At 37.7% G+C, this 25,078-nt stretch overlaps 1 protein-coding gene across 10 annotated transcripts in view; it reads right to left on the bottom strand.

Annotated features, from left to right (window-relative positions):
- Gulp1 (GULP PTB domain containing engulfment adaptor 1) overlaps positions 1–25,078 on the bottom strand; it is a 265,567-nt gene that overhangs the window by 102,613 nt on the left and 137,876 nt on the right. For 7 of the 10 annotated variants that reach the window (XM_060368325.1, XM_060368319.1, XM_060368318.1 and 4 more), the window contains one exon: positions 14,163–14,230. The exons of 1 other annotated variant lie outside the window; for it this stretch is intronic. In XM_060368325.1, coding sequence (XP_060224308.1) covers positions 14,163–14,190 — 28 coding nt within the window. In that variant the 5' untranslated portion in view covers positions 14,191–14,230. Of the gene's footprint in view, positions 1–14,162; positions 14,231–24,896; positions 25,053–25,078 lie in introns of all 10 variants that reach the window. 2 more of the 10 variants (XM_060368321.1, XM_060368323.1) reach the window with 1 other exon arrangement.

The following is a 25,078-nucleotide window of genomic DNA, read 5'->3' as shown; positions in this document are numbered from 1 at the left end:
ATACATTAAAGGAGAACTGCATTTACATGAAGTTGAAATACATTAACTGATTATGCTCATAGAAAGCAATAGGCTATTAGGATAGCCTCTATTTTAAATTTAGAAAAGCAATAGTTCAAGATCTACTCTCAGAAGTTTTCAAAATTAATAATCTTAAACGTAGTAATTGGAAATGGTTAGACAAATGTAATGCAATACCAGAAATAAAATCATTCCAAATGAAAGGCTGGGGTGTTGGTTCAGCGGTTGGAGTGTTTTAGAGCAAGCATGAGTTCAGATGTATATTACCCATGTAACAGCTTTGTGCAGCATTTCTCATCTGAACACTGGAGAAACCAAGCTATAAAAAGACTTGGATCCCACTGTCAGCTGATCTAGCTAAAGTAATGAGCTCAGCAGTCACTGACAGGCCAGGTCTTAAAGAATAAGAGGGCAAGCCACTAACAGACACCCCCAACATCAACATCTGGATCTGGTCCACATTCATTCATGTGCACATTTGTGCCTGCACACATAAAAACATATGCACAAGCACAAAGGTTGTTACACTAATGTGTATTGGATGGTGCTTGTATCGATGTCATATTTATTTTCCTTCAATGTTGTACTTTATTTATATAGTCCATATAACTTCCCAAATATTCTGGTAAAAGTATAAGGAGAGAAAGAAGCCAAGATTTATAAAGGTAAATTCTTTTTCTTTCTTTCTTTTTTCTTTTCTTTTCTTTTTTTTTTTTTTTATTTTTGAGATTGCGGTTTTCCAGAGGCAAGACTTTTAAATATTTGAACATATTTTATTTTTACTAGACAGTGATTGAAGGAACTTTCCAAGATGGAGAAATTCAGCCTATACCATATCTGAGGAACAGAAGATCAATGACTACCAACCATGCAAGTGAGTTTGTTGCTGACTCCAAAATTCCCATGTCTGTGTTTCCCTGAGAAGAGGAGGCATCCTAGCAGCCAACGATACACAGTTCCAGGACTCCCACTAATGATTCCAAGAGTCACGTAGAGTCCTGGGCTCCTAGCACCCCATACTTTCTGCCTACTCAAACAGGACTCCTAAATATAGGGCTCCAGCATTCAGAAATAGGACTCCTCCCACATACCCGAAGATACCTCCCAGCCTCCAATCCACAGTTCTATTAATCTCCCTGTGGGGACCAGCTGGATAGGAGAATATGGGGTCCCTGATCCAAGATGGTGGTACACAGTGGTGTCTGGGTACTAGGAGAAGAAAGAGTGTCTGCAGGGCAATGACACTACATTTCTGCGCATCCTTAGCAAGTACCCGAAGAGAAGAGAGACTGGCATTGTACCACCCTCAGACTTCCAGGTACTCCCACCATCCTGGAGACGACTCCGACTCCAGAGATACGGAGATCCAGCCTACGATGCATGGCTCCACTGGGTGTCTTCAGGAGAGCAGGATGGCACAGGATCACACCAGTTAGAAACCCACACACTAATCCCCCTGTCTATAGGTACAACTGGGTCACAACCAGAATAGAAAAGCTGCAGGCATATCACAGAGATCCACCCCTCACACAACGTAGGCAGGGCTTCTCCTGCAGGCCTGAAAATCCCAGCTGGTTCCAGGAATAACCAGCCAATGCTAGCTACAAACACATGGCTAAAGGCCAGTGTGAAAACACAAACAACAAGCTCGGTATCCAAGTGGGTTTCCTAGTAAGGGGAACGGGGACTATTTCTGACATGAACTCAATGGCTGGCTCTTTGACCTCCCCCAAACCCCCGAGGGAGGAACAACCTTGCTAAGCCACAGAGGAGGACACTGCAGCCAGTCCTGAAGATACTTCATAAGCTAGGGTCAAAGATGGAAGGGGAGGAGGACCTCCCCTATCAGTGGACTTGGAAAGGTACACAGAGGAGATGAGGGAGAGATGGTGGGATTGGGAGGGAATGAGGGAAGACGCTACAGCTGGGATACAAAATAAATAATGTGTGATTAATACAAAAAAGAAATAGGGGCTCGAGAGTTGGCTCAGAGGTTACGAGCACTGTCTGCTCTTCCACAGGTCCTGAGTTCAATTCCCAGCAACTACATGGTGGCTCACCACCATCTATAATAAGATCTGGTGACCTCTTCTGTCAAGCAGATGTACATGCAAATAGAGCACTCATATGTAAAATAAAGAAATAAATCTTAAAAAAAAATAAAAATTATTAAAAATATTTTAAAAAAATTTAAAAAAAAAAGACAACCAACAAAAACCTGGGCAATATGGCTCCACACAACTTGCAACAAACACTGGCTGTCCTAATGCAGCTGAGACAAAGAAAATGACTTTAAATCTATGCTTATGAAGATGTTAGAGGACTTTAAAGAGGAAATGAAAAAAATCCCTCAAAATGCAAGAAAATACAATCAAACAAACAGAAGTATTAAAAGAGGAAATGAATGATTCCCTCAAAGAAATACAGGAAAAAAACATCAGAGTCTTTCAAAGACATGCAGAAAAATGTAATCAAACAAGTGAAGGAAATGAATAAAACGGTTCAAGACCTGAAAATGGAAGTACATTCAATAAAGAAAACACAAACTAAGAAAATTCTGGATATGGAAAATGTAGGGAGGATAACAGGAGCTACAGAAGTATCAACAACAGAATACAAGAAATGAAAGAGAGAATCTCAGATGTAGAAGATAGAATTGAAAAAATTGATACATCTAAAAAAGAAAATACTAAATTGAAAAATATTCCTGACACAAAACAAACAAGGAATCAAAGACACGATGAAAAGACAAAACCTGAGAATAATAGGTATAGAAGAAAAAGAAGACTCCAGGTTCCAAGGACCAGAAAATATTTTCAACACAATCATAGAAGAGAATGAAATGCCTTTAAGCTTACAGAACACCAAATGTACGAGACCAAAAAGAAAAAAAAAGAAAGAAAGAAAAAAATTTCTTTCTGCCACATAATAATTAAACCCTAAATGTATAAAACAAAGAAAAAATATTAAAAGTTGCAAAGCTAAAGGTCAAGTAACATAAAACGACAGACTAATCAGAATCACACATGACTTCTTAACAGAGACTATGAGAGACAGAAGGGCCTAGACAGATGTCATACAGACCCAAAAAGGACACAGATGCCAGCCCAGACTACAATATCCAGGAAAACTTCCAATCACCATAGATGGAGAAAACAAGATATTCCTTGACAAAACCAAATTTAAATAAATGCTGGCATTCAGAAGATACTACAAGGAAAACTCAAACCCAAGGAGGCTAACTAAACCGACCCCCCCCAAAAAAAACACAGGATATAAATGATAACACCGCAACAAAACTAAAGCAAAACAAGTGCACAAACACCAACAACAACATTAAAATAAAAGTCATTGGTCATTAATATCTATCAACAACAAGGGACTCAATTCTCCAATAAAAAGATACAGACTAACAGAATGGATATGCAAACAGGACCCATCATTCTGCTACATACAAGAAATATACCTTAGCACCAAAGATTTTTATCTCAGAGTAAAGGGCTGAAAAAAGGTTTATCAAGCAAAGGGATCGAAGAAACAAGCCAGAATAGCCATCCTAATATCTAAAAAAAAGAGACTTGCAACCAAAATTAATCAAAAGGGATGGAGAAGGTCAATTCATTCTCATCAAAGGAAAAAAATCCACCGAGAAAATTCTAAGTTCTGAACGTCTATGCCCCAAATACAAGGGTACCCACATTGTAAAAATAAATAAATAAACAAATAAATAATTACATAAATATTGAAGCTTAAAACACACATCGATCCCAACACATTAATAGTGGGAAACTTGAATAACCCTGTCTCACTAATGGAAAGACCATTGACACAGAAAGTAAATAGTGAAAAAATAAAACTAACACATGTCATGAACTATCTATCTACAGAACTTTTCATCCAAGCACAAAAGAATATATCTTCTTCTGAGCACCACACAGAACCTTTTCAAACTCCACCATATACTCGGTCACAAAATGAGCCTAAGCTGATACAAGAAAAATTGAATTAACACACTGTATTGTATCAGATCACCATGGATTAAAGCTGGATTTCAAGAACAATAGAAATAACCAATACAGGGGGAATGGAGAGATGGTTCAGTGGTTAAGATCTCTGGCTGCTATTCCAGAAGTCTTAAGTTCAATTCCCAGAAAAGACATGGTAGCTCACAACCATCTAGACTGTGATCCGATGCCCGCTTCTGGCATGCAGGTATACATGCAGATAGAGCACTCACATACATTAAATAAATAAATAAATAAATAAATAAATAAATAAATAAATAAGTAGCTCTACACACTCATAGAAATTGAGCAACTCCCTACTCAGTGATCACAGGGTAAAAGATGAAATAAAGAAATAAAAGATTTCCTAAAATTCAATGAAAATAAGGACACAACATACATAAACTCATGGGACACAAAGCAGTGCTAAGAGGAACATTCATAGCACTAAGTGCCTTCATAAAACCATGTTTTCAGAAGATACTCTGAAAAGTATCTTCTGAAGGGGCTCAACCATGTTTGTAGCAGCCTTATTTGTAATAGCCAGAAGCTGGAAACAGCCCAGATGCCCCTCAGTGGAGGAATGGATGCACAAATTGTGGTATATCTACACAATGGAATATTACTCAGCAATAAAAAACAAGGAAATCATGAAATTTGCAGGTAAATGGTGGGATCTGGAAAAGATCATCCTGAGTGAGGTATTCCAGAAGCAGAAAGATGCACACAGTATAGACTCACTCATATAGACATATAATATAGGATAAATCTACTAAAATCTGTACACATAAAGAAACTAATCAAGAGGGAGGACTCTTGCTAAAATGCTCAATTCCTATCCAGAGAGGCAAAGAGGCTGGACATCAGAAGAAGGAGAAAAGAGGGAACAAGTCATGAGCCTGACACAGAGGACCTCTGAAAAGCTCTGCCCTGCAGACTATCAATGTAGATGCTGAGACTTATGGGCAACCTTTGGGCAGAGTGCAGGGAATCTTAGGAAAGAAGTGGGAAACAGTAAGATCTGGAGAGGACAGGAACTTCACAAGGAGAGCAACAGAACCAAAAAATCTGAGCACAGGGGTCTTTCCTGAGACTGATACTCCAACCAAGGATTATGCGTGGAGATAACCTAAGACCCCTGCACAGATGTAGCCCGTGGCAGTTCACTATCCAGGTGGGTTCCATTGTAATAGGAACAGGGACTGTCTCTGACATGAGCTGATTGGTCTGCTCTTTAATTACCTCCCCCTGAGGGGGAAACAGCATTACTAGGCCACAGAAGAAGACACTGTAGCCACTCCTGATGAGACCTAATTGACTAGGAACAGAAGGAAGGAAAAGAAGATGCCCCCATCAGTGGAAGTGGGGAGGGGTATGCATACAGAGGGTGGAGGAAGGGAGGGATTGGGATGGGAGGAGGAAGAGAACCACAGGGGGATACAAAGTGAATAAAGTGTAATTAATATAGAAAAAAAAAAAACTGGAGGGGGCTCATACTAACAATTTAACAGCTCACCTGAAAGCTCTAGAAAAAAAGGAAGCAAGAGGAGGAGATGGCAGGAAGTAATCAAACTCAGGTCTGAAAACAATAGATCAGAAACAAAGAGAACAAAAAAAAAAAGAATCAATGAAACAAAGAGCTGGTTCTTTGAGAAAATCAACAAGAAAGACAAACCCTTAGCCAAACTAACTAAAAGCAGAGAAGCAGTATCCAAATCAAATAAATCAGAAATAAAAAGGGGGATGTAACAAGATGCACTGAGGAAATACAAAGAATCATTAGGTCTTACTTCAAAAGCCCATACTCACAAAATTGGATGATCTAAATAAAGTGGAAAATTTTCTGTATAGATTCCACTTAACAAAGTTAAATCAAGATCAGGTAAACAATTTTAATAGACCTATAACCCTTAAGGAAAGAGAAATAGTCACTTAAAGTCTCTCATCCAAAAACAGCTCTGGGCCAAATGGTTTGAACACAGAATTCTACCAGATTTTCAAAGAAGAACAAATCCCAATATTACTCAAACTATTTCACAAAAGAGAAACAGAAAGAACATTGCCAAACTCATTCTATGACAACACAGTCACCCTGATACCAAAACCACATGAAGACCCAAAAAAGAAAGAGAATTTCAGACCAGTTTCCCTTATGAACATTAATGGAAAAATACTCAATAAAATACTCAGACCCTGAATCTAAAAACACATCAAAAATATCCACCATGATCAAGTAGGCTACATTCCATTCATGCACGGGGGTTCAATATACAAAAATCAACCAAGGTAATCCATAATACAAATAAACCAAGAGGAAAAGAAAAAATGATCATCTCATTAGATGTTTAAAAAGCATTTATCAAAATCCAACACACATTCACATTTAAAGTCTTGGAAAGATCAGGGATACAAGGCACTTACCTAAACATACTAAAGACGATATACAGCAAGCCTATAGCCAACATCAAACTAAACAGAGGGAAAATTAAAGCAATTCCACTGAAATCAGGGACCAGGCAAGGCTGCCCACTCTCTCCATAGCTCTTCAACACAATACTTGAAGTCCTAGCTAGAGCAGTAAGACAACTAAAGAAAATCAAGGGGATAGTAATTGGAAAGAAAGAAATCAAAGTATCACTTTTTGCAAATGATATTATTGTATACCTAAGTGACCCCAAAAACTACCAGAGAATTCCTATACCTGATAAACACCTTCAGGGAGGGAAACCAATACAAACAAAAACCTCAACTAAAAATTTAGTTGCCCATTTTGTAGGCAGGGACAAAGTAAAGCAAAGATTGAGGGAATGTCCAACCTATGAGTGGCCAAATCTGAGACTCACCCCATGAGAGACAGGCAACTCTGACACGATTAATGATACTCTGTCATGCTTGCAGATGGGAGCCAACCACAGCTGCCCTCTGAGTGGCTCCACCCAGCACCTGATGGAAACAGATTGCAGAGACCCAAAACCAAACATTGGGTTTGGAGGAGTCTTGTAGAAGAGTTGGGGTAAGGATAGAAGAACCCAGAAGGGTTAGGAACTCCACCAGAAGACAAACAGAGCCACCTAACCAGGGCCCAGGGAGACCTGTGTAGAATGGAGGCACAAGAAAGGAGCATGCATGGACTGGGCCTAACCACCTACATAGATGTAGCCTGCTTTTTGATCACTTTGCCCTGGTGGGGCTGTCTTGCCAGGCCACAGGGAAAGAGGATGCACTAAGCCCTGATGTGAATTGATATGCTGGGAGGGAGGGACTCCCCTTCCATAAGGAGTACAGGACAGGAGATAGCGGAAAGAGGGAGGGAGGGTCGGACTGGGAAGAAAAGAGAGAGGAGGCTATGACAAGGATGTAAAATGAATAAACTTATATAATGAACTTCTGGACAGTCTGACTACAAAATGAGATTCTGTCTCATAAAACAAACAACCAACCAAACAAAAAACTGTAGTACACACTAAAACAGTGAAAATGTAAAATATTTATCATGAAGAAATCCGAAAAGATGTACAAATTCTTTCATCTCCTTACACAATTCATCTCAGGACATGTGCTAGGATGATGCAACATCAGACAGTTTAAATGTCATGAGAGTTCATCCTTATCTTGAAACAGTAAGAGAAGAAATTCCTGTAAGTCTTTGCTACTAGAAGACCAGAGCTCGTCTGTCACTGTCTCAGCATCAGTAACCCAGAAAGAGGGTGCTTCTAGAATTGGGATATCATGAACCATAGTATGATGGTTCTTCACTGTCAATTTGACTGGACTTGGTTATTACCTGGGTACATCCTGGTACATTTCAAGGAATTTCCAGGAAAGATTAACTGAAGAGGGAAACCCCACCCTAAAAGTGGTCAGCAGCCTCTTGTGAGTTTATAAAGAGAGACAGATGAGCACTGGAACTGCCTCTCTTCACCTTCCTGGCCGATCAAGATGTGATTATCCTAACCATGACATCCATCACTACTGTGGGTGTTAACCCTTCCCCACCATAATGGAAACTTAACTGTGAAACCAAATAAATTCTTCCTTCTATAAGCTAATTTTGAGTCTCATTTTATTGCCATGTCAAGAAATGTAACTAATATATACAATTAAATATTCAGTAAATAACCTGCAAAATTATTAGTGTTAAATCCTGGGTGGTGTTAGTCCTGGAGAGGAAAGTGTAGCTGTTGGTCCTTGGTCACCAGCTGTAACCACAGAAGCAGGAAGATGATGAGACTGGTGTAGAAATGGGAACACAGACATTCTAGACCATGTCCATATCCCATTCAATTATACTAAAACCTAAACTCAAAGTGAACCGGCATATAAAAGGAATTGTCAACACTTCAAATTTCTGGACAAATGTGAAAACATTCCAATGCTAGGTCAACAAATATAGGCTGTATTTAGATTAAGATCTTATCAGAAAAGATGTAATAATTTTATTAATTTTGGTCTAAAGAGAGCTCAACAGAGCATAACAAAAAGCACATACATCTATTACATTACATTTAATATAAAATGTTACGGATAGAATGGATGTATAATAAAATTTCCACATGCAAAAAAATTCTTAATTATTTTTAAATGCCAAACATCAGAATTATATTTACTCATCAAAATGTCAATTGACAAGTTAAAGAGAGCAAGAATGAAATCACTCACATTTACTCATGTATTTTTACTGTGTGATTTATTTTTTAATACAATGGGTAATAAACTGCGAGTTGAACAGAAAACAACTAGCATGAAATAAACACAATCGTTAATGTATAACCTTTGATTATGATCGTAGAGCAGCTTGTAAGGAGTTTTTGATAATAGCTTAGATGCTTGCAATTCCCATCTATGCAGCATTTTCTCTGCTAAGAAAAATGTCGATCTCTAGACATTAAGACATCTACAAAGAGCATCAGTGAAGGGGATAATTCAGTGTGTTTATCTCATAACACTGTCCCAGAGAAAAGCTAAAATGAAAAACAACAGCTATGCTTAGGTACTAGGTACTAGGTGGTCACGACTTTACCTGACACTCGTGAACCAGTTAATGGAAGTGTGCCTGGACGAAGAAAACTAGAAATCTATAAAATAAGAAATGAGCTCCTTCCTTAGCCCTGAGGGAGATGCAAATCAAAACAACCCCTAGATTTCACCTTACACCCCTCAGAATGACTAAGATCAAAACCACAAGTGACAACACATGCTGGAGAGGATATGGAGAAAGAAGAACCCTCCTCCATTGCTGGTGGGAATGTAAACTTGTAAAACCATTTTGGAAATAATCTGGCTCTTTCTCAGACAATTAGGAATAGTGCTATAGATCCAGCTATACCACTCCTAGGCATATATCCAAAATATGCTCAAGTATTCAACAAGGACATTTTTTCAACCATGTTCTTAGCAGTATTATTTGTAATAGCCAGAACCTGGAAACAACCCAGATGTAATGACTTTTTAAGCCATTTAGGGGATTTTTCTAATTTCTATACCAAGGCTATGTGACTCAAAATTATGTAGAGACTTTTTTTGTGGTTGAAGGATGAACAGAAGTTTGGATATGTATCTCTCCTGATAGTATGCTTGTTTGGTATGCTGAAGGCCTAGGCTCAATCTCCAGGATCCATAAAACCAGCTGCGGTATTGTAAGATTATAATCTCAACATGCAGTACTATTATTTAACAACAGGAACAGGGCCTCTATGAATTATTCTCCTTTTAATTGTTCCGTGGTTTTTATTTAATGATGTATTATTTAAAAAAAAAACAACATTAAAGTCAAATATATAGTCCATGGTGGTCAGATAGGATACAAGGGATTATTTCAATCTTCTTGTATCTGTGAGGCTTGCTTTGTGACAAACTATATGGTTTTGGAGAAGGTTAGATGAGGTGCTGAGAAGAAGGTAAATTCTTTTGTATTTGGGTGAAAGGTTCTATAGATGTTTGTTAGGTCCATTTGATTCATGACCTCTGTTAGAGTCATTGATTCTTTGTTTAATTTCTGTTTTGTTGACCTGTCCTTTGTTGAGAGTGGGGTGTGGAAGTCTCCCACTATTAATGTGTGGGAATCTATGTGTAGTTTAAGTTTTAGTAGTGTTTATTTTACAAATGTGGGTGCCCTTGTATTTAGAGCATAGATGGTCAGAATTGTGATGTCTTCATGGTGGAATTTTCTTTTGATGAGTATGAAGTGTCCTTCCCCATCGCTTTTTGATTAATTTTGGTTGAAAGTCTATTTTATTAGATATTAGAATGGCTACTCCTACTTGCTTCTTGGGTCCATTTGCTTAGAAAACCATCTTCCAGCCCTTTACTCTCAGGTAATGTCTATTTTTGTGACTTAGGTGAATTTCTTATATGTAACATATTGTTGGGTCTTGTCTTTTCTGAGACTGGTACTCCGACCAAGAACCATGCATGATATTAAGCTACAACCCCTGCACAGATGTAACCGATGGCAGCTCAGTCTCCAAGTGGGTTTCCTAGTAATGCGAACAGGGGCTTTCTCTGACATGAAATCAGTGGCTGGCTCTTTGATCACCTCCCCCTGAAGGAGGATGACACGCCACAGAGGAAGACAATGCAGACAGTCCTGATGAGACCTGATAGGCTAGGGTCAGATGGAAGAGGAGAAAGACCTCCCCTATCAGTGGACTGGGGAAGGAGCATGGGAGGAAAAGGAGGGAAGGAGGGTGGGATTGGGAGGGAATGATGGAGGGGTCTACAGCTGGGATACAAAGTGAATAAATTATAATAATTAAAAAAATTTAAGTCAAATATTTAATTCAAATGATCATACCTATTAAGCTTTTTTTATACCTGATGTCAGGACACCTTTTAAGCATATGCTATAAGTATATGACACTTCTGGCAATGAAGGTAGACATTTATTTTTTTGCACCATAACCAAATATAAGTACTACTATTTGCTGAATATTATGACTTACTCTTTAACACATAAGAGTCAGAACTAATTAGCCAAACTTAAGGTGAAATGTCTGGTACAAAGTTCTAATCTAGAGGTAGAACCAAACACTGATCAATAATTTTCTAGTTAGCATAATCATAAAGCTTAAAAAAAGAACAAATGAACTGAAGGTGAAGAAAGTTGGGGAAGAATGAGGCACTGCAGAAAATCTCAAGTGCATGTATTTGTAACTTCTCCATCGTGTCCTCCCACAGTGCACAATGACTGGAACTCACTGATATGGAACAAGAATTCCATTGAATGGTTGAAATTTTCAAATGAAAACCAATCCAAATATCTTTCAAGTGTATACTGATTTCAAGAAGAGGTGGAGTGCATTTAAAGCTTTGAAAAAGAAAACTGTGATCCGATCTATGCAAATCAAAAGGTCTGGAAAGATTTGTGAACCAGCTGATGAGTTGTGACATAAGAATTTTATTTTGGACACTACAGTATTGTAGAGTTGTTTCTAGACTATGCTACTGCAAAAGGAAACAACATTTCCCTTTTAGTGTGTTTTAACAGAGAAGAAAGTTACAGACATCACACAATGTCACATTGCTTCCCTTTTTTCAAAACAACAAATAATGTATTTCTAGATTCACAGATTTGAACTGTTTTTTTTCCAAAATTTTTATGTTTTAATATTAATTACAATTTATTCACTTTGTATCCCAGCTGTATCCCCCTCCCTCATTCCCTCCCAATCCCCAACCACCCTCCCTCATCTCCTCCCATGCCTCTCTCTAAGTCCATTGATAGGGGAGGTCCTCCTCCCCTTTTCTCTGACCCTAGTCTATCAGTTCCCATCAGGGCTGGCTATATTATCTTCCTTTGTGGCCAAGCAAGGCTGCTCCTCCCTGGGAGGTGGGGGAGAGGTCAAAGAGCCAGCCACTGAGTTCATGTCAGAGACAGTCCCTGTTCCTCTTACTAGGGTAACCCACTTAGCTACTGAGCTGCCATGGGCTACATCCAAGCAGGGGTTCTAGGTTATATCCATGCCTGGTCCTTGGTTGGAGAATCAGCCTCAGAAAAGACCCCTGTGCCCAGATATATTTGGTCCTTGTGGAGCTCCTGTCCTCTCCAGGTCTTACTAAATCCCCCTCTTTTCATATGATTCCCTGCACTCTGTCAAAGGTTTGGTTATGAATCTCAGCATCTGCTATGATACACTGCTAGGTAGAGTCTTTCAGAGGCCCTCTATGGTAGGCTCCTGTCCTGTTTTTATTTTATTTTATTTTATTTTTTTATTTTAATCACTGGTCATTCACTTGTATTCCAATTGTAGCCCACTCCTTTCCCTCCCAAGCCCACCCTCCCTCCCGCATCTCCTCCCTGCCTCCTTCCAAGTCCACTGATAGGAGAGTTCCTCCTCCCCTTCCATCTGACCCTAGCTTATCAGGTATCTTCAAGACTGACTGCAATGTCCTTATCTGTGTTCTGTCCTGTTTTAAAGATCACATTACCTAAATTTCCATTGAATCCACCAGTCTGCTTATATTTGCAGACCAAGTATTTGCACCTCTTATTTCACAAATAGTAATTTAATAATCTCATTATACCATCATAAAACCATTTGAATATTTTGTTCCTATGCTAAATTAGTGGCTTTATAATTTACACTTACTTGCCCTTCATTACAGGAAATGCCATGGCTGAACAGATCACTCTTCAAATAAATAAAGAAAAAATATTCCTCATTAGAATCAGGGAATTCTTAATTTTACTTCCTTTGGAAGTGTTTAAGTTACGCCTGGTTTTAGTTGTGGTCTGGTATTATTGTATGTGTCAGGGCATCATTCGGTTATTTCAGGTCCACCAGTAGAGTGGTTGCCTAGTGTGCATGGAGCCCTGAGTTTGATCCCAAGCAGCTCGTAAACAGGTGCAATGGTTTATGCCTATTCCCCACACTTGCAATGTGGAGACCTGATGATCAAAATTCAAAATCACTGTCCTGGCTACACAGTGAGTTTGAGGCCAAAAAAGGATACATGGATTTTAAACTAACCAAAGAAAGGCTCATGTTGGGTAAAACACATTTCACTTAGCTTCACCAAATAAGGCAGAACATTAACACTGCAGTCTTTGGTTCCGGGCTACCTATTGTACAGACAGTAAATAATCACAGTTGATTTTACTGTTTGGTCATTTTTACTTATGGTCAACTTCCAACACTTTGTTATGGATAATAATGTAATAATTAGATTTTCTATACTTTTCTTTGACAATTTACAACATCTACTTAAATAGTAGAACAGAACCTAACAGCTCATTTCGGTCTGTTTACCTATAATCTTACCTAATTGTCATCTCTTCCAGCTTTCAATCGTCTAGAAATTAGATTAATGTTATTTAAGTATTCACTCTAAAATTCCCAGAAACAGGTTGCTCTCTACTGTTACAGGATATTTGAACCCATTGTGAACCCCAAGATTGTGAACTATAAAAACCTGTTTATTGTTTGGAGTGGCTCAGCCCTAACACAAATCTTTAATCCACGAACTTTCCGTTCACTGTAAACAGGTGATTTTGGTGTGGCGAAGTCATAGCACATACCTTTAATCCAAGAGCTTTTGGGTTTTTAGCCTTTGGCTTTTCCCTCCTGGGCTGTTGGGTGAGCTAGCAGGCCTTTTCATCCTAGGCCATCAGGTGAGATAGCTAGCTTTCAGCTTTGGGTTTTTGATTTTTAGGTTCTGGATTTGGGCTTTTTCCTTCTGGGAAAAAGGTGAGTAGATAGGTCAGCTGGGTGCTTTCTCTGTCTCTCTGACAATGTTTCACCCCAGCATCTGGCTCTTGAGACTTTGTTGGTAAAATAAAATTGTTGGGATTTTCATTTTTTAAAAAACAACACTACTAAAGTTCTCCTTCCATAAGGAAAGATTTCAGATTATTTTATTCTACGCAATTTCAAAATTGCTAGAGAGTATATAATATGTTCGTATGTATTGTTAACTAAGCATATTAACTCAACTTTTTAATTATGGTACCACCAAAATATATTAATTAGTAATACTTTTAGATGGGAAATGCTCTAATATAAATTAGAGCAATTTATATTTGATAAATATAAATTTTTATATTTATATAAAAATATAAATAGGTTTGATAAATAGGAAAAGCAAATGTCTTATTTGCACTTTATTAGCAATACTGACTTGACTCCCAAGTTTGCTTACCTTTCTTCCTGCTGAAAGCACGGTTCATGATGTGGAGCCTTGCAACAGCTCAACTCAGTAACACTATCCTGTTAAAACATAAATGATGCATTGATGAATTACCTCTTCTGTGTTGATGACGTTTTTTGTTTGCTTTTCTGACAAGAGGTCTTGCTACGTAGCCCAATCTGGCTTCAAATTAAGGGTGATTTTTCTTGCCTCAGCTTTCCAATCGCTGGGGTTATAGTATTCCCACCACACCCAACTCTTAGTGCAATTTAAATTAGAAATCGTTTGAGAGGTGTCGGCTACTCAACAGGCAATAGTCTACTGAGTCCCGCAGAGGGGTAGATAAGGATAAACTTAAACAGTTATGTTATGAGGGAAGGAGTTAAGTGCAATATGTCAGCTAAAAGCCCTCCCAGGCATGCATATAGTTTGTTATATTCATCTGTAAATTTAAGGAAGGCTACATCTCTTCTGAACTTGTGAAAAATAAATGCAGTCAAGTTTGGAGTTCTCCTTAACAGTAGAGATACATAGGAAAAAATTTTATGCTTTTTAACAGCAAAATCATTTTATAAATACATTTACACATACAATAACTTGGCTAAGGGACTCCAGCTCAGACACTTTATTTAGTTAGTGTTTTCATTTAAAAATTACTTCTAGAGACCATCTCAGACATATTACACAGTAACGGTTTACGGGGAGGTTACAGTCAGAATCGCTGTTTGGGGCCATGGAAGGAATTGATGGGTGACTACGGAAGGATTATTCTCTTTAAAGAGACCGGCACTTTCATGCTGATATTGAAGGGGCCTTCACTTTAAGTAGGACCACAATATCCCAAGGTGATTCAAAAGATATTATAGAATTAAAAATATATTATTCTTTGATCACTTGAAATTTTACCATTACTTCAACCATATAACATTAAAATATGTGCTTAATAGTTTGCTTCCATGACAATCCTAAATCACAGAATCAACAGGAATTCATGCGCTCAACTGAACACGCTCGTTCTGTGTATGTCAAATGGTAAGGGAGCAAGAGAACTCAAGGTAAAGCTTTTCTACAGCCTGTTCACTGATGTCCATACGTCAGCTTACAAATGGGAAAGACCAAGAGCTAACTATGACTCTGGAAACACTTTCCTTACCATGTTCCTGAGCTCAGTATCTTCGCTACTCTCTCGAGATAACTGTAGCAAGGTTTCAGTATGTCAGTCATAATAGGAGCTACTATTGCAGGAGCACTGTCAACACACAGATCAGCCTTTCAAGCTCTGGACTACACAACAACATCTCCATCAACCTCTTCTTTAAACAATTACTTACTTAATAGGGGAATTTCTAGTCCAGAGTGATATAACCCAGGCAGATCTGAACAATCTCCCCTGAAACCAAGATTTAAAACATGGAAAGCATAGAGGCACCTAAAGAAAATTCTTTTCTCAAGAACCATCCTTAAAGTTTAGAGAGAACAGCACCCATTACACAGAAGCCAACAGCAAGGGGAGAAACTAATTTCTAAGAGAGTTAGATTAGTAAGAAATATCTCATTTTTCAGTAGAGAATGTGTAAAGCCAGAATTAAAGCTAACAAACTTTAAAAGATGACCCCTCAGAATGAAACTGCTCCCAAGAATATTATTTCCAAAGTACACTCAAGAATGTATATGGCTGATTGGCAGCTCACTCTCCACGTGGATCTTCAAGTGAGGGGATAACGGGGCTGCCTCTATCATGAACTCGGTTGACTGTTCTTTGATCACTCGCCCCTAGTGATGCAGCCTTGCCAGGCCATGGAGGAAGAGGACACAGGCAGTCCTGATGTGACTTATCAAGCTATGGGAAGATGGCAATGGTAGAGAACTCCTCTTTTCAGTGGACTAGGGGAAGGCACTGGGGGAAAGAGAAAGAGAGGCTGGCACTGGGAGAGTTGAGGAAAGGAGCTTCAATCAGATATATAAAATGAATAAATTGTGAAGAAAAAATTAAAATTAAAAAAATACTTTATAGATTATAGAATTATTCACAGGAAAGTAAAATTCATAGAAACTAACATTCTTTTTCTATATATGTACATAATATGCATATACACATATATACATATATGCATATACACATATACATATACCAATATATACACATACATGTGTATATATACATACACATAAACACATATACATGCATATACATACACACACACATATATATATTATACACACACACACATACACATACATATTTAAAATAAGAAGTACAAAAAAGCTAAAAATTAAAATCCAAACTAAGGAGAAAAATCAGCCAGCCCAGAAGAGAAGAGATGGTGTGTGTCTGAGGAATGCATTAGGACCTACTCACATATGAAGAAGCCAGGGTAAAAAATAACAATGTTAAGAAAAATATTCTCAAAGTAGAGAAATATCTATGCTGAAACAAATATGTATGGCATACTTCACTTGTGTAGATTGTGGCAGACACAAATGGCATGTTTCATTTTGAGCCACAGACTTTTAAGTTCTTTGGAGAAAAACCATGCAAAACTTTATCTACTTTAAAAAAAAAATCACAGCCATTCGATTATACCAATGTACACATTCTTGTGCTCTCTTCATTTCAGCTGGTATCTTACTAAACCTGCAGCTTTGGTCATGTCACCAAGTGCCTCTATACCTATGTCTTAGTGACTGAGAATTGTGGTTTTCAATTACAGATGTAATGCTGTCTTTGGCAAAACCTCTTGAAGTCCTCTGAAAGGCTAGAATTAACACTGTTAATACTGTTAAAGTTTAAACACTATATATTTTTATTGCTAAGATGTGAGTTTGATTTGACCTCTACACTCAAAACCATAGTATACATTTTGACTCAGTTTCAAATATTCCACTTGTCACTGGGGTATTGTACTTGACAGAGCTTAGACATTTGAATCTTTTCTTTTTCTTGGTGAAAGTGTTGATTCATTGGCACTTTGATACTAGGCACAGTTTTTAAATTATGTTAAATGCTAAAATTTGTTCTAATCATTTTGCAGATATTTTTAAAAAGCGATTGCTCTTTTTTAAATTATCATTCTTTCATTTGTGATTTCTTTCTTAATTTAATAGATGCATTTTGAACTGACCAAAACATTACAGGGCTTCAGAAGGATCATTATAACCACATAGAAGCTCCCTGAGATGTGCAGAACTTGGGTCTGGGAAAAGCTTTGAGATCTCTTTTTGCCAGCTTTTAGAACAATCCCAAAAACCATATCTTGTCCAACTTAAGTGGGTATCCAAAACAATGGAATTCATTTTCCTGAGATGGAATAAAAGCCTAGGGGAAAGGAAGTCTTCAGAGAGTCACACAGGGAAGCCATGTTTTCCTCACTAGTAGGAACAAGAATGAAATGTATTGGCCAGGCCTGCACACAGGACTACGTGAACATAATAAATAACACCATCTGCTTCTGCCATTGCTACCATGGCCATAGTAAGCTCAAATAAGTTAGTTTTCTAGTTTGTTTATCAATTAATCCTTCAGTTTTAGCCAAGTAACTATTTTTTCCTCAGAAATCCCTTTGTGCTCATTATACATACAAATAATGTACTTGACCCTGGGCCTAAACAAAATTTCAAGAAATTCTCCCTCTCTTCTAAGTCCAAGCACAGCAAAGACCATTTCATAGGTGGCATATGTGAGGGTTAGGATTCTTGCTTTAGTAAGAAGAATTGTGAACCTGCAAACCCCTTATTTTTCAGTCTATACATGGTTAGCTGAACCACTTGTGCCTCTGGACCAACTGAAAAAGATGTGATACCAATCTTAACCAAATTTTGTGGATGGATTTTAATCCAGAAATGTGGCTGCTCTGTCAAGGGATCACATCCAAAGGCCTGCGTCTGTGTGATCCAGCTGGAGTGCAGGCGCACCACACCCTTGGTATACTCCTTTAATCCCAAACAATGAAGGTAAAGGTAGTTTTTAGAGAGAAACAGCCATATTTGAAAGTGGCATCTAATTAAGGGGCAGATGAAGTGATGAATAAGGGAAAGATTTCACAGAGAGCATCAGAGAGAGGTTATGCCTGACTATGGCAAGAACAGCACAGGAAAGAGGCTACTTAAGAGAGCAGCAGGAGCAGCAGCAGAAGCAGAAAGACAGAGAGAGAGGAGGCAGTTTTAGAGGGAGAGCTTTACAGAGATGTAGTGAAGAGAAAACAAGCTAGACACAGGTAAAGAAGAAGCCAGAAGACTAGAACAGATTGCCAGAGTTAGTTGAGGGCAGGGAGAGCAATTCAGTTAGAAGCCAATAGAAACCACTTTGAATCAATCAGCTTGGAGACAAGTTTGGGCCAGAACACCTGAACTGAACCAGGCAACCAGAGTTCAGGAAGAGCTAGAAAGGGTGAGGTTTTTTGTTTTTGTTTTTGTATTTTTTTTTCCTTTTCAGTAGTAAGCCTCTGAGATGACAATTACATCTGGTAAATAAAAGTCATTTTTACAGAATTTAATGAATTTCTCTTTGGCCCAGGATGCCAGGATGTGGGACGCATCCACAATCCCATCATCCCACAACTTCCTTCCTGCACTGCTGATTTGAAGGTAAAACATTCTCAGATCTACTCTCCCAAGTCAGCGCATTCTTTCCCTCAGCCTACCATGGACCCAGTTTTTACCACCCTTCTTTTTATTTGCTCACATTGTGACTGGCTTGTTCTCTCTATCACATTTGTCCTTCTCCCTTTAGAGAAATAATTCTTTCAAACACCTTCTTTGTTCCTAAGGCTAGATTTATTTTTCATGTGACAAATCATTTGAACATATTTAGAAAACTTTCTGGCAACTAACCTCAACCTACTTTGCTGAACTAATTTGAAAATCTTCCTTTCAGGGCATATATTCAAATGAAGTAACCATTTCATCTTGCACTAATGATTGCTTTCATATCTCTATCTACAACAAACCATCAAATGAATTAGAAAATTCTGCTCTAGAAAAACACATGAATCTGAATGCAGACAGTTTGCTCTTTTTTTCCTTCTTAGCATGTATGTAACACCAATAGAAAACATTAGCTGAATTCCAATCCAAAAAAATCTGTTTCTTAAAGCAGTACACCTTCTACTGATATGAAAAACAAACATGTATTTCCAAAATTTGCTGAAAATATTTAACTGTCTAAAAGCCTGTTACTTTGAAAATATATATCAAGATGAATGAAACAAACATTTTATTTATTTATACTATTCAGTACAAGTAAATATATGAGTCTAAGAGGCCCCTGAATTGAAATTGAACTGAATGCCCCGAAGACTAGTTTTTATGGTATCAGAAGGGACTAATGCAAACTTCCAAAGGAGGAAAGTAAGCAAAAGTCCTACCCAGCTATGAAACCTATGAACCACATCAATTGACAGTGTGGCATAGTAACCCTCTGGAGAAAAAGTGGCAAGCATACCTTGGAGGTATCAATAACCCTAACTGGACATAAGACCCACTCAACAAGAGGGAAACAACTTAATGGAAATCTAGCTAGCTACTCAGTGTTAGCGAAGTATCATTTAATGGAGAACTTAACAACTGTCACTTTACTAAATCATTCTAATATCTAAATACACTGTATTTTTCTTTACACCCACAGATAACTCAGTCCTCACCCCCCTCAAGAAAACTTACCTTTGCAATAGATAGAGAACACTACAGGAAAACACAAATAATCAAATGTGAAGTTGAGCAGCCTCATCCCACTGGATACATACACAAGATACTCCTGCACTTAAGGCTCAGGGAACATTGCAGAAGAGGGGAGGGAATATTGTCAGAGCCAGAGGATCAGGAAGAATGCTATGAAATTGTGTCTCCTTGCATAAACATTCCTGAGTTTCCCCAGATTAGTCATTAATTTGTGTATGAATACTCAATACAAAAATTATTGTCACTTAGTATTTTGTGAAATTACATAAACATTTGTAAATAAATAAAATACAATTTATAGTAATATAACTCAAAAAGCAGAACAAGCTTTTAAATTTAAGAGCAATCTTACACAAAAATATATTTTGTATTTCTGATGCATTATTTGCTACTTAGTGCTTTCAGTTCTATCCTTTGTAAAATGTATCTACTGCTTTGGAAATGTAACATGCAAAATTATGGCCAGACAAATAAAAGCCACCATAAAAAAACAAAGAATAAAACAAGACAATGGTCATAAGAATCATTTGGACTAGCAAGTCCCAAATTAAGGCCAACACAATTTACAGTATCAGAAGGAAGAAAGAATAATTAGATTTATTGTTTGAAAAACATGGAAATAATAAACTAGTTCTGTTCATCATGGGAGGCACAGAAATGCCTTCTCCCTGTGCAATCTTTTGAAAATTGAGTAGTGAGAACTGCACAGAATAAATATGACACAATATTCTTAGATGATTTGAGTTGGAAAATTCCAAAGATATGGCCAAAAATAACCACAGGTTTTGGGATTTTTGTTGTTGTTGTTGTTGTTTTGGTTTGGTTTGGTTTGGTTTGGTCTGGTTTTTGATTTTTGGTTTGTTTTGATCCTTGGTATCTCTAATATTGGGGCAGTGCAGAGAGGGCAACTTAGGCATCCTAGTTTATTTTTCTATTCTTTATTTTTGTCTTTTCTTTTTTTCATAGAGGGTGTTTTATGGATTACAAAACAAACCAATAGTCATAAATCTGAGAATGGGAAAGATAGAGATTCACATTTGAGATTTATAAGATGTACAGGAAGTAATCAGAACATATTATAAACACATATAAAACCTACTAAGAACAAAATTAAGGATTATTTTTCAACAAAAATGCTTTTGAAAAGGTTTAAACATAAGCCTATGGGTTAGAGTAATTCAGAAAAAGAACAATACTCAGCTAAAACATGGTTTAAGGCTTCTCAGAGAGGTTAACTGTGTCTATCTATCTCTTTATTTCAATTTTTTAATTTAAATTTGTTTTTTAAAATTTATTCACTTTATATCTCGATCATAGCTCCCATACCCCCTCCCTCTTCCCCTCCAATTCTCCTCTTCTCAGAATAGGAAAGCCCTCCTTCCTACCAACTGACCCCAGCCTATCAAGTTTCATGAAGATTGCATCATCTTCCTCTGTGTCCTGGCAAGGCCACCAAGCCAGGAAAAAAGTGATGAGGAGCAGGCAAAAGCACCTATGTCAGAGACAGTCCCAGCTCCCCTTACTAAGGGACCAACAAAGATATTGAGCTTCCTATTGGCTACATCTGAGCAGGGGGCCTAGGTCCTCTCCATGCATGGTCCTTGGTTGGTGCATCAGTCTCTGCAACCCCCAGGCCCATACCTGAACATAATAAAAGCAATATACAGCAAGCTGATAGCCAATATCAAATTATTTTTTATGTAATTCAAAGCTTCCATTTATTAACGAATTTGTTAACTAAACTGAAAAATTCATTTCGGCAAATCATAAAGTTTGTGCCTAAAAAGCCCAAGTTTAAAAAAAAATTAATCATCATGAATAATGCAAAAGTAGAATATTTTATTTGTAGGTACAAAAACATAATGATATTAAAAATCATTATGTTTCACATAATTCAGAATGATGTAGAATTCTGACAGATATCTGTTCCAAATTTCCTCATGACAGAGAAAAGGCATAATTTTAGTAATTTAAGCATGTGTCCCAGCTACACTGTCCATGCTGCAGCAGAAACACTGGGTTGAGAGATGTCCTGCAGCCTGCTCACCTAACTGATGTGTATTTTAATCTTTCTGTGCTGTTGCTTTCTGTCAACACTGCACTCCACAGAGAAAATAGAGATTAAAATAGTCAGGGGGAGGTGAAGCATCAATAGCAGGGGATCTGTTTATTTCTCAGAAAGAACAAACAAGGATGACAAGAAAAATGAGGGAAACCAGGGAACACTGTATCCTCAGAAATACTCCAGGTTTGAAAACAAGAAATGTTTAGGATTGCCAGTATTTAATGACTATTAAATTGGTAAACTGCTTTTTAAATTGTTTTCTTTATTACTATTGTTTATTACAATTTATTCACTTTGTATCCCAGATGTAGCCCCCTCCCTCATCTCCTCCTAGTCCCACTCTCCCTCCTTTCCTCCACAATGTCCCTCCCCTAGTCCACTGATAGGGGAGGTCCTCCTCCCCTACTATCTGGCCCTATCTAATCAGCTATCATCAGGACTCTCTGGATAGTCATTCTCTGTGGCCTAGTAAAGCCACCTCTTCAGGGGAGGTGATCAAATAGAGCCAGGCATGGGGCCAACATCAAATTAAATGGAGAGCAATTCAAAGCAATTCCACTAAATCCAGGGACAAGACAAGGATGCCCACTCTCTCTCTCTGTATCTCTTTAATATAGTACTTGAAGTCCTAGCTAAAGCAATAAGACAACTAAAGGAGATCAAAAGGATAGAAATTGGAAAGAAAGAAGTCACAGTATCACTATTTACAGATGATATTAGAGTATACATTAGTGACCCCAAAAATTCTATCAGGGAACTCCTGTTTTGAATTTTTATATTGTAAAACTCCACTCAAGAGGAATCCCAGGGGGCCTCCTCTGCTTTTGAGCTAGTGATCAAGAGGTGCAAAACTCACTCATTCTACTCTTCATCCGTGGCCCCCATCATGGCTTCACCCTAAGCCCTCACATATAAAGGGCAATCACAAAGCAAAATGTTCAAACTTAATGGCAAGTAGATAGGGAAAAGCAAATCAGTCCGGGAATAGCAGGACAGACAGGTCTTTAATTTTCTTCTACACAGAATGTTGTATGTAAATATGTAAATATTAGAAAATATTTACTGTGGTGCATAAGGTCATCTTTAATGATCCAAAGTTTCAAAAACACTATAAGCAATTCATCACAACCCCACAAATCTCTACTTCAAAACTTTAGGTCTGCTGTTAGAGTAACAATACATTTATTGATATTTAATATCATAAACTGATGTTTGCTATTTATTATCATTTTGCATTTATATATGTGTGCATGTCCAGGTGTATGAGTTCAGATGTGTAAGTGACATAAGACATGTGTAGGTCAGAGAACAGAAGTGTCAGTCCTTATCTTCCACATTGTGACCATTCTACTTGCTGCTGTATACACAGGTTAACAGGCCTGGGATTCAGACATTCTCTTGACTTCAACTCACACAGCTACACAAGGATTACAGACACATGTATACACACTCAGCTTTACGTGTGTTCTGGAGATCAAAACTTCGATTCTCCTGCTTGTACAGTAAGTATAGCTCAGTGCTTGCTTTTAAGTTAGGACTTTGATTTACTGTATTAATATCACAGACACAATTTACACATACACAAACACTAAATGTGTTATATACAAATTGCACTAATAAAACTGAAAATACGTTCTCTTTTCTCATAGTTTAGTCCAGCAGGGAACTCAGAGGGAAGAGTAAACTATGAAGACATTTTAAGATGTAACTTTCAAATGAATTTCTTTACAAAGAAGAAGCAAGCACACTTCAAGACAAAGTAACAGAAAATGATAACTATAAGAAGCACAACTTGAAAGACTCAGTCTTTATCTGAAGACTGAGTCAAATTGGTAAAATCTAAATGTATTTTAAGTGCTGGGTATTATGTATTAGATTCTTAAACCACCGGTAGACTGAGACACAGTACAGGCTCCGTCTCAAAGAAGTCTTGTTCTGAAAGAGGTAAAGTATAACCGTTGTTGTAAAGAAAAACAAATACTGTGTTCTTTTATGTTTCCAATGCTCTTCTTGCTTTTTCATTTTATTTTATGATTCTGCTTTCATAATGCAAACCAGATGTGGCAATACGCAGCCAAAACTCATTCCATTAACACTACACAAATGTGCTCCCTCAGCAGTCTCCCACAGTGACTGGAGAGCTGTCCTGCCTTTGATCATTTCTATGCCAACACTGGCCAGGTAAAACAAAACAACATTGTGTCTTTCTCTGGCATATGTCAAGTTGGTGTTAGATCATAAATGCTAATAAAGCTCAATAGAAAACTAGCTCTTTAAAAGAAACCAAGAAATCACAAATCCACAATTGAAATATATTGTTAATAGTTTAAGTACCCAGGAGCCCTTGTTGTAAACTAAGGAATCACTCAACTTCACAGGTGAACTGGCAGCTTATACTACTTTACTGAGCAATCTGCCCAATGGTGCTAGTAAACTTGCTTAGCAAAAGCCAGAAAGTGAGAAGGGGTCCAGTGCTGGTGATAACAAATTATTTTCAGCTGTGAGGCAGACGGTTCCTGAGCTGAGTGCTGTGTTGATTGGCAAAGTCTAGGTTCCTGAAACACAAACCTTGCTCCTGTGGCATCTCTTGTTGTGGACTATGGAAGGGTAATTCCTTCTGGAAATTTATTGTCTAAACACAGTTACTAACAGAAAGTAGGAGCTGTCTACTCCAATGTTCTGTTTAACTTACATTAAGGAAAGCATTCTAAACAAATGAATCTTTAAGAAAGCAATACTGATTTAACTTGGCCAACTGGGTACAATGTTTAAATGCTTAAGAAAAACATAGGATTAAACATAGGACAAAACATAGATATATATGTCCACATGAGTTGGAAATGGTACTTATAAACAGAAAAAAATTACTTCAAAAGCTGACACTACAAATAGCTTCTTATTCAGGGTCACTAGTGTTCCCTAAGTTCACATTTCAGCTAGAAAATTTCAACAGGAAGGGTTAAGGCTGGGAATGTAGCCTTAACGATCAGGATCTAGTTTCCTACCTGTGAAGTCCTTTCTTCACTTTCTAAAGCCAGGGCTGGTGGTACATATCTCTAATCCTAGCACTCAGGAGATGGAGGGAGGAAGCTCAGAAGTTCAAGGTCATCTTTGGCTACACAATGGGTTTCCAAGCCATCCTAGTGCTCACAGAACCTATACTAAAAAACAAAAAACAAAACAAAAA

Source organism: Meriones unguiculatus, chromosome 15 (assembly GCF_030254825.1).
Source record: "Meriones unguiculatus strain TT.TT164.6M chromosome 15, Bangor_MerUng_6.1, whole genome shotgun sequence".
Classification (NCBI taxonomy): Eukaryota; Metazoa; Chordata; class Mammalia; order Rodentia; family Muridae; genus Meriones; species Meriones unguiculatus.
The sequence above is the reverse complement of the archived record's forward strand: the minus strand, read 5'-3'. Positions and strand labels throughout refer to the sequence as shown.